Genomic DNA, 11,498 nt, shown 5'->3' with positions numbered 1-11,498 from the left:
TAGAATCACTACAACAAATAAGCGCTAGAGCGTAATTTCCAGCTGCTTGTTCTATGTTAATACTGATAATGGAGATTCATTTCGGTAGACACTTTTCTAGATTCGATGGGCAACCCATACTATCTTTAATCGTGTTGTCCGTGGTCTATGCTGATAAGTTATCACGATCATGTTTATAACCTCACTGTTGATTATAATAACATATGTTTGATTACTTTTTTTCCACTACATAGGACGAGCTGATGCTTATGGTTTTCTCACTTATCGTCTCGGTCAAATAATTGTCTGTGCACTGCGGAATTTTCCCAAAACTGTACGTTTTGTTCAACTCAAAAATATTCGTCCATTCCCGAAACGTTAAAACCGATTACGATGTTTCCTTCGGTGGTGCGCGCCTTATCCCGTGGAGTCGTGGCTGTTGGACGACAGTCGGCAATGAAACCGATCACGGCCGTTTCTGCGAGGTAATAAATACTAATAATATCACTCAGTCCGTGTTTGGTTGAAACACCTATGTTTTTTGATCGTTAATGGCGAATAATCCTTTAGGTTTATGTCAGAACACAAAGAAGAAACGGACGAAGAGTTCTACTCGAGGTATGAATCGTTCTTCAACCGCAGTGACATTGACGGATGGGAAGCGAGGAAAGCAATGAATGATCTGGCGGGTCAAGATGCGATAGCCGAACCCAAAGTATGTTTGTATAATATTATACATGCCAATGCATGACTGACTGTGACATGTATTTATGTTGTCTGTTTTTGTAAGGTGATTATTGCGGCCCTGAAAGCTTGTCGCCGTCTCAACGATTATGCTTTGGCAATTAGGTTTCTAGAAAACGTGCGAATCAAAAGTGAAATCGATAAAAGCATCTATCCTTATATCTTGCAAGAAATCTCACCATGCCTTCAAGAATTAGGTATAGACACACCCGAAGCTCTTGGATATGATAAACCAGAATTAGCATTGGATGATGTTGATCACATTTATTAATAATTATTAATATATTTCTGTAATCACTGGTATTCACTGTTCCAGTTAAAATGTATGTTAGAAAAATATTGTTAATTTGTATTGAAAAAAAAATAATAATAAAAACATTAAACACTTATTGTAGTAAACATTATTTTTGCTTAATTTTTTTCTTAATGTACACAAATATATTAATTACATTTTACAATTAATTACATTTAAAATACATTTTTATTTTAATATTGAGTATCTTTAATTACTAAAAGTAATCGCTAGAAGACCATTTATTCAAAGAAGGTAGTTCTAAAGTAGGTTTGTTAATAACATTTTCTTACCAATGTCACAGTCAGATGCTTAATACTATTTTGTTACATATTATAATATTATGTATGTTGTGTAAGTAGAAATAGAATTAATAAATCAAAATATTAACACATCTTCAAATGATTGATAAAAAAAAAATAACAAGAGTCTTTTATAATCTTTAGAATGAAATTAAAAATTAGTTGATATTTCACTTAAAAATAATTTGTTTTCATAAAGATTAAAAACCTAATTAAATTCATTAATATTTTAAGTTGTTATTGATTCTTCAAATTATAATACTTACAAGAACAGAATATTAAAATAACCCATTAATAGTTTTTAATTACCTATATTATAATTATATAATAATATTATATACATACTTATATTATGTCTGTGCTAGCTGTCTAGACGTAGATCTAACAGTCGAAATATCAAAGCCAAAATTAAATGTATTGAGAATTATGACCAATTTATTGTGGAAAAAACAATCGTCTATTAAAATGTTTAAAATTAAAAAGGTGGACAAATGGGTACCGCTCTGCTGTACAGAGTATTTGTTGAGAATTTTGTAATGGATGTGTTATATTTATATTTATATTTATGGATGTGTTATACGATTCAGAGCAGAGACGTTGTGACAGTCAGCCAAGCTAGGCACCTAATAAATAGGGAGGGGGATTATGAGAGCTTAGCCCTCCTTAAGATATTCTAATATTTTGGTAATCTTTATTCTTTATTATAATACATTTTGAACATAGAAATAGTTATTTAACAAAATAGATAATGAACAAAAACAAGTTTTTCAACCTAATCTCAAACAAACAGTGGCAATCACAATGGGACCGCACCTCGGATAACAAATTAAAAAAAAAAAAAAAAACCATACAGAAATGGCGATCCCCCATAAACACAACCCGTAAAGCAGATATCGTCACAACTAGAGCCAGAATTGGCCACACACATCTCACCCATTCTTTCCTTTTCAACCATGAAGAACATCCAACCTGCCATCAATGTGACCTACCACTGACAATTGAACATCTCACACTCAGCTGCACCAAGTACATCAATGAACGAAGCATCTTAAACTTCCCCTCCAACATCGAAGAAGCACTCGGGGAAACCAACACCGATGCCATCTTCAACTTTTTTAATGCCATCAAAGTATCCAACCTATTATAAAAATCTGAAAATACTACTGTTTTACCTATTTATTTAACATTACTATTTTATTTTATTTATTTACTTATTTTGTTTAATTCCCATGTTACTATGTACATAAGACTTTTTCAATATTTTTAATTTTTAATCTACCATTGTAAACCTTTTCAGGCTAATGACCTCCGATGTCGAAGCCTTATTCTTAATAAAAAAAAAAAAAAAAAAAAAAAAAAAAAACAAGTTTTATGAGAAGGAAAGAAGGATGCAATTATAATATAGTAAATTCTATATTATATATATATATATTTTTATGACTGCATAAAACTGTATACATGTATAGGTTCAATAATTCAATAAATAAATTTACATTTAATTTGTCATAGTTTTGAATTGTATCATAGATAAAATTATGTGTATGTTGTATGTAATAATAGTGGGTGGAAGACAAACTCCTACTCTTTTTGTTCTTGAAACCTTTTGGGCTCAAGCCATATGCATTTGACTAACCATATTTACGTCTATGTAACTAGCACACTTGTATAAATAATAAAATTTAATAGAAAAAAAAAAATAATAAAAATAGAAATAGAAAATATCTCATGGCTTTAATAATCATGTTATATACCTGAGGTTCTTAGGTAAGGGTAATTTAAGTCAATATTTATTACTAGGTATACACTATACATAACTTTAAAATACTTAAATATCTATCTATTCTTTATAGTACCTAGTGTTCGATAATAAATACAAATCTAACCTATAAAAGAGCATAGGTCAATATAGGTATAGAGTATAAATATAGGTGTCTTGCTACTGTTGAAAGTCTATTTTGAGTGAATTAATTGAATCACGTATTTCTTTGATTCGTTTTGGTTTTTGATTTTTAACATTCAACAATCAGAGTATGAATGTTTTTTTTATAAGTAAAAAATATTCATAGGTGCAATTCAGTTATTTTTCATATGTACTTTTTTAGGGTTGAAAAAGCGTGGGTACCTACCTAAAGCCTAGCTATTTGAGAATTTTGATTTTCACAATTACGATTAGGTAGGTACTTTAAATTATAAAATCAAACTACTACAATTAAGTTATTTGAACCTAAAAAGTAAAAACCACGAGTAATTACTATATATTCCTATCTTATGAAAAATATGTATAATTTTTACCTATTAAGGGGTATGAATACCACCGTTCGATTCTAAGGGGTTCAATATAGGCAATTTTCTATTGGTTTGCATGTGGGTCGTGTAAATGAGCGTGTAGTACCTAAGTGATCAAATGTGAGTGACTGTGCTGTATAAAATAAATAATGGAGCGCACCTTCAAGTTCACGCACATGTCAGTAACGCAGCACTTTAAACACTAATTACAAAATATGTGAATTTTAATGAAACACTAAATAAATTTAGTTTCATATTTCCAATAATATAGCTAACTGAGTCTGAGTGACATTAGGTACAGTATGAACACCTATTAATTTTAATTATTATACAAAATAATACAAATTGAAGAGAAGAAGTTTATCTAGGCTTGTATATAGGAGTCGATTTTTGATACCTACTTTATATTTTCAATGTCCTGCAATATTTAGGTCTAAGACTTATGATATTTTACTTTTTTAATTTTAATTATTGAGTTAAGCGACAAAAGTATCGAAAATTTACTTTTATACAGGCATAGATTAACTTTTCTTCTACAATATTAATAATAAGTGTATTTACTCTCAAACCGCTCAATAAACCATATTAAGTATTGGAAATACAAAAATACATTTTCATAGAATTTTTCAATACTATTCATACCCTTTAATCCCAAACAGTTTCCGATAAAACTCTAGAGACTGTGCCCGTTTTAGATCGGATGTCCAAAATATCCCCTTGTAAGAAACTAAGAAAGGCTAATAACTAACGAAGTCAAAACCAATGGGACTAATTTGGACCGACATTTCGGTGTGGGGGTAGGTGTGGCATGTTACAATCCTCTAATTAAATGTAAGAATCCTAGCGAAAGTAGTAAAGAACTAACGTCGTAATAGGCAACGTACAGAATGTCAGTAACAAACTTATAGACGATACCTAGTAACTACTAAATAATAGCTCATTTTGAATTCCAAGACTTTGAGCTGGGGTTGCGTTATAGGCCGTTTCACCCCCTCCCCCTCACACAATCATTACTGAGTCATCATGGAAATAAATTTAAGAAAGTTAGACATTATTTTTAAAAAAAAAAGTGACTAGTTATTACATTTGGTTAAAAGTAAGTAGGTAAATTTAACTTTTTAACTCGTTATTGCTCAGCCTTGTAGCCCCTTATAGCCTTGTATTGGTATAATTTGCTATACAACAGTACTCAGTCTTGTAAAAGATACTTTTAAAAAGTATTCAAGTACAGGTACAGATACTTATTTTCAAAAGTACTTAAAATACGTATCTGAATACTTGAAAAAAGTACAAATACAAATACTATTAAAAAGTATTCACAGATACTTTAAAATACTTTTTTTTTTAAATGTGTTTTACCGTTTTACCCTGGCCTAATGAATAATGACTTTATAGATAAATTGAATCATTAGTAAACTGAGTTAATTTTTTATTTTAGCACCATCTAGTTTTAAATGTTAAAAATATAATAAAATCAGCACGATACAAATGGCGTATTATACTTGAGGCTTTTAAGTTTTAACTAGTACACAATTTATAGTTTAGTCGAAGGGGGCCGTTCTTACAATGTCCGGTTAAAGTTAACCGACACTTAACCGGACATTGTAATGGCCCTAAAGGCCTAAAATGGTTACAAACTATTGGGTTGCGTGTATAATGTCTATAATTCGAGTAAAGGTATTTCAAATAGTGAAATTTTATTAGAAAATCGACGGACTGTATAGTGTATACACTCAATTAAACTATAGACCACTAAAAATATTATAATATATACCAAAATACAACGATGAACGATCTATAAATAAAAATGTTGTACAATTTCAAATTTGTATTAAGTATTTTATTTAACTTTGACGTCCCTGTAAATAAAGTAAGACCAAAAAAGTATATAAAAATAGTACTTGATTTTAAATACAGATGTCAGATACTCTCAAAAAAGTATTCAAATACTGTGCCCAAGTACTTTTTTCAAATGTATTTAGAATACGTATTTGAGTACTTAAAAAATATTTGAATACTTTTACTCAAATAGGTACTTTACAAGACTGACAGTATTTATCTTATAGAGCATATACAATTGTATAGGATCAAATAGGTTTAAAGTAGATACTTATTTAGTTATATAGGATGTTGCGTAGAGGGAAGTATAATCCTAATGCAGTTTCCCATACCCATAATGTTAACGGTAGGTATATAAGCAAAGAAAAGGTACTTATATAATATTATAATATAGGTATAGGTAGGTAATGATATTATTGAAACAACAAATAATAAACATATATGTCTATGGTCTGGAACGGTAATATTATTATACTAATAAGTAATAATATAATACATTTTTACTATGGTTATAGTTGGCAGCAGTGTTATATAATGAACAGTTAAACCAGGTACCAATTTATTTCTTTGAACTATATATATAATTTATATTGTACTTGAAAATATGTAATGTATCTTGGAAAATAAAATATTAATCTTCGGTTTTCAACTTGTAAAAATCAAACTATGGGATCAATTACCAAACTGCATAGACTTATGAAATAAGTTTAAAGGTCATGGTTAGGTGTACCTATACAGTAGTACCAGACTTTTCAATATTCTAAAATAAGATTTAAACATCGTGTTTGTGTCGCTGTAAAAAAGTGATTCAAAACGTAACTTTTTAAACATTATTTGATTGCAATACAGTTGTAATTCGAGTTGAGTCAAAGAGGGAACAAAACAACTAAATTTCTTTAAACAATAATGGAAATCGGACAAATCATTCTGCAACAAAAAATAAAACATGAATAATTAAAATAGCATACTTTTACCTACCACTATAATATTACTTATTAGGTAGGTAATATTTCATACCAAATTACCAAAATGTTTTAAATTGATAAGTATTGTTTTGAAATTTGAATAAAATAATATAGGAGCAAAGGCAATTGATCGTATAAAATTAGGGGTGGGTCCAGATTTTCCTCCAAAAATGTGATACCGTTTTCCTCCGCTGTCCACTTTCCTCCGAAAAAAATGTTGGATACCATTTTCCTTCAAACTTAATTTTGGACTAAAATTATGTCCATTTTACTCCAATTATTAAAATATTTAGCCGGCACCGGTGGTGTTGTTTTGCTGTCACTGCCGTATTATATAAAGTATATGTCGATAATAATCTGGTTTGATTAAGTCTAATTAAGATACGTACATATGGGGTGTAACAGCAGAGAACCTGACAAAAAAAAAAGATATTATTTAAACGTTTGACAAAATTTGTTAAAATTATATGATTAGAGAATAATAAAATAGAAATATAATCATGTTGGCAAATTCCCAAAAAAGTTATTAGGTACATTCCAAATTAATTTAATAAAAAAAATATTAATATTTTGAAATATTCTAAAAAATAAACTACTTGACTTAGATAAGTGTTTTAACCATCAAAATTATTCTTACGATCAGATTCACAAATTGGCTATTTTGAATTTATCCAAAAAAATTTAAATCAAAATTAAATTTTTTTTATTTTCAGTATTAGCAAATTGCAAAACGAAGAAGTTTCTAGGTATCTAATAAAAAATTAAAATAATTATTAATTTGTCTAATATTTCTTCTCTTTAAACAGGTATTTAAACGTTGCAAAAATGTCGTATAATTATAAAAAAATATAGGGTCCTTGGTAATTAGTAATTGTTAATAACTCAATTCAATTTTCATTTGAAGTAATAATAAGGTACTTAAAATATAATATGATATGACTTTTAAATTATTATTCATTTTTATTTTTTTTTTTAGATTCTGAGTGGAGCGAGGAAGCTGTTGGTTTTAAAATGGTGTTTATTTTTTTATTTTATTTTTTTTTTTTATCCTGTACACAAAATTTCTTCCAGAAGGAGTGTTTCGATTTCAACATCTAGTACCTTATCTTTTAGCAAATTGGATCAAGATGGTACTTTAGAGAAGTCATTTTTCGATTTTCTTAATAGTTATTTAATGCCACGGGAAAAACCACTGGAAAATTACAAAAAAACGCTAAAAATGGGATTTTAATTTCTAACGCTTTGTTTATCACCATAGAAACGAATAAAAAATTATAATGTTATAATATTAATTCTATTTACATGATAAAATAAATAATAACAACATAAAATATCCAGACTGACAAACCGTCTTCGCTCAGAATCGTTTTTCTTATACAATGATATTATTATATCATTGAATTCAAGTCTTATACAATCCATTATACAATGACCCACTTGTAATCTACTGTACAGCAGAGCGTCGTCCACTTGCCTGTTTTTTTTTTATTATTATTCTTAATTCCTTATTGGAGGAAAACATAATATAATATGACTTAAAAATAAATGTTTATATTTATTTTATTTGTGTTAAACATAAAAGATATTTTTATTCATAATTTCTTATTGAAGGAAAATGGTCAAGATTTTTTTTTAGAGGAAAATGGACATCGTAGGAAAACTGTATCTCATTTTGGAGGAAAATGGTTACGGCCAAAATTAGTCGTTTGGTAAATTTAATCGTCTGAAATTAGGTAAATTGATTAATCGATGACACCATTTTCATTTAAGCATTTGTCCGTGTTTGTATCATTTTGTTTAATTTAACTCGCTAAATACAATAATATAGTATAACTAATGTCTACTCATAATATACCTATATATGGCTATATATTATTATATTACCAATGCAACGCACGATTCTAGTGACATATTGTTGATGATCAAGATGTTTAAATGCAAAAGTTTAATGTGTGGCAAACATTGGTGTGTCAAATTTGCGTTGAATATCTTTAGAGAAACCAATCCTAAAAATGTAATAAAGACAAGCTTTTACAAGTCGAATAATAAGTAATAAAATAACAAAGTAATTATGTTTCCACCATATACAAAATACTTTTTAAATGTATTTAAAATAGGTACCCATTTGAATGAAAACGTATTTATCACTCACTTTTAAAATATTTAAAATACTATTAAATATACATTTTAGGTATATATAATACTAGCTGATCCCGTGCATTTCGTTGCCCGTTAAATATACCAACTCTATATGACTCAAACTTTTTTCAATTCGTTATTTAATAATCGGTGTATCGTGTATGGTGTTTAAAATGAATCTTAACTTTTCCGTTACCCGGAATAAAAACTCTGATTCGCAGCAGTTATTATCAGGTAGGCAATCTAGGTACCCGCGGTAGATCGCGAACCTCTAGTTTGTACGTATAAGTGTATGATTTAATTGTAAAGTATCAAAGTTATACCAAGTTTGTCATTTTTACATAATTCCGCTTAAATTGGATTAATATAATCAATTAATACAAAATTCTTAACTGACCTAACCGTATTAAAATGCGATGAATAAAAAAATCAAATTTAACACTTTTTAAATTAGCCATCTTCTTCCCATAGATCTAATTTATGCACAAACATGAGTGCGTAATGATTCCAATTATTAATATAATTAAAAATACATTATATAAATTACAACAAAGTCGACATATACTATGCCGATATTAAATTGCCAATGACAACCACTAATCAATAAATATTAATCGCCTGCATAATCTACACAGATTTACTGTGAAAATCGTATGCATAGATAGATAATTATAATAATAATAATAATAATAATAATAATAATAATAATACATAGCAACCATTTCTACACGAAAGTTTAAATATTGCTTGATAGATGGCGCCACTATTGTATTTTTACAATCCCTTATATTCTCCTTTAGGGGTTGAATTATCGGACTTTATTTATGCCTAAAACCTGCTCCGTGATATTATCTTTCATTAAAAAATGTTTAAGATTTCCAAAAATCTTAGCCGCTGTTTAGGTATCTTTAATTACATAAAACGTTTGAGGAACTCACGCACACGGCACACTATAATTATCAGTCATTACACTCACAGTCACACACGGTGGATATAGAAAGTCGCCTAAATCCGACTTCTCGAAAATGGTTCGCTTTCAACAGCTTTAAGAGTAATTCACGTGCCGATCGCGTGCTCGGGAAGTCGAGACGCTATATAAGGGTATCCTATATAGATACAGCCATTTTATCTTGTTTGTCCCTAGCCACTACTTTCTCAGGACATCGCACAGTGACGGTCTGTTTGTTGACTTAGCGCTGTTAAAGGGATGTGATCGTACGGTGTACGTATAGTGCCTATACTCAATCCAACCTATGCTCAGAAGTATAATAGTTATAGGCTTACCTCTGATATTAGACACCGGCAAGCCGGACATAATGTCGTCGTCAAGGCAGAAGCAATTGTCGATCCACAGATGCCTCAAACCGATGAGATTTTCAAACAACAGTTGCAATCCACCGGCCGACAGGATGTCGCCGTTCCGGATGCGTAAGCTGGTCAACCGTTTTCCGGCGCGCAACACGCATAGGCTGCCGTCCAACGAACAGTCCAACGATGTTAGCGATTCGTATGCGCATTTCGGTATCGCAAACGTCTGAAGTGCCACGTCGAGTCCGACGTCCATCGATGTCGCGACCACTCGGTTTACGGCTAACGTCCTGATACGCGTCATGTCACGCAACGATTCCGCGAACTCCCGCAGACATTCAACATCGTCGTGACTAATCGTCAAGTTCAACGACAAGTGCCGGAGATCATGCAGCCTGGACACGGCCCCGAGCAGACGTGCCGGGAGGTGATTGATCTCCAACCACTGCAGCGACACCTGCATAATTGATTTTAATATGTCGTATATTATGACTAAGGCCTGAATTTAAATGTAAAAAACATCGAAAATTCTCTAAAACATTAGGGAGTTGTTTTTTTAAACACAATACGCATAAACTATAACGATAATCAAGTTAAAATTATCTAGATTAAAATATCAAATGACGATGTTGTATGTTATAATTACTCAATTACTCGATTATCATTTATCTATAGTAAATATTTTAATATTATTGATGGCGTGCCATTTTTAGTGATCGATGGTCCCTGCGGCTCGTGCGCAAAACCTCACCTGTAGGGCCAACGCCGATTCAAGTTTTTCGTAATCGATCATCCGGCTTGTGTTCAGGTATGGTTTGTCATGGCTCAACAGTAGAGACTTGAGCCGAAGGGTCTGAGGCCGTATCTCACCAAACACGTGACAGCACTGATTCAACCGCAGGCTGTCCACGGTGCCGGCCACGGTGCTCTGTAGGTAGCCGACAATGTTTGCGTCCGACAGCCCCGCGTTGGAAATTCCGGCCAAAGCCGCGTCCACAGGATTCAGCCAATCGTACGTCTGGCAGTTGTCGATGCCGACGTCTGTCACGTTCGGGGCGCACGCCATGAGCACGTTGAAACATGCATCCGACATGCCGACCCGATTGAAGCGCACGCTGCGCAACGCGAGCATAGGCCGCCGGGACTTATCGGAGACGCACAGCCGGCCGATGTTCTCGAGTTGCAGCTCCTCTAGGCTGACGCAGCAACCGGTGATGGCGTCCAGGAACGAGTCACTCACCCAGCACAGGCTGTCCAGGTGCAGCGACACGATAGACGGTGGCCAACCGCCGCAGTCGCCAAACGCCCTGCCAATGTCCGCGCGGTTCGTGCCGTGGAATTTCAGACACAACCGTTTTCTCCGGGGCTCGCGCAACGCCCTTTTGAAGTCTCGGAACCGCCACCGACGGTCGTCCACCCGCAGTCGCTGCACCGGTGCGGTGTACACGAACAGCTCTCGTCGCGACAATGCAGGGTGCAGTGACGCGTCCCGGAACGTCCTGTTGACCAAGGCCATCTGCCGCCGGTCGTCAAACGACAGGTATTCCAGGATTTCCGTGATTATCTGCAAAAGTCACGAGAAGTGAATATTTAACTGACCATATATTGCTGCACCGGGATTCGATAGATATACCTATAGTACAG

General features: G+C 32.4%; 1 protein-coding gene across 1 annotated transcript; it reads left to right on the top strand.

Annotated features, from left to right (window-relative positions):
* The first annotated feature begins 263 nt into the window (after window positions 1-263).
* Window positions 264-1,417, top strand: LOC100166105 (cytochrome c oxidase subunit Va-like). The gene is made up of 3 exons (NM_001162760.2): window positions 264-464; window positions 550-694; window positions 770-1,417. Exons 1-3 carry the CDS (start codon window positions 373-375, stop codon window positions 992-994), a joined length of 462 nt encoding a protein of 153 aa, NP_001156232.1. The 5' UTR covers window positions 264-372; the 3' UTR covers window positions 995-1,417.
* The last annotated feature ends 10,081 nt before the right edge of the window (window positions 1,418-11,498 follow it).

Source organism: Acyrthosiphon pisum, chromosome A2, assembly GCF_005508785.2.
Source record: "Acyrthosiphon pisum isolate AL4f chromosome A2, pea_aphid_22Mar2018_4r6ur, whole genome shotgun sequence".
Lineage (NCBI taxonomy): Eukaryota > Metazoa > Arthropoda > Insecta > Hemiptera > Aphididae > Acyrthosiphon > Acyrthosiphon pisum.
Note: the sequence above shows the minus strand (reverse complement) of the source record. Positions and strands in the feature narration are given on the sequence as shown.

What these genes read in the sequence shown, in the direction of transcription:
- LOC100166105 (NM_001162760.2), top strand. Translation starts at nt 373, where the DNA reads ATGTTTCCTTCGGTGGTGCGCGCCTTATCCCGTGGAGTCGTGGCTGTT. An exon ending in ATCACGGCCGTTTCTGCGAG is followed by an intron (nt 465 to 549) that starts GTAATAAATACT and finishes ATAATCCTTTAG; the next exon opens with GTTTATGTCAGAACACAAAG. An exon ending in ATGCGATAGCCGAACCCAAA is followed by an intron (nt 695 to 769) that starts GTATGTTTGTAT and finishes TGTTTTTGTAAG; the next exon opens with GTGATTATTGCGGCCCTGAA.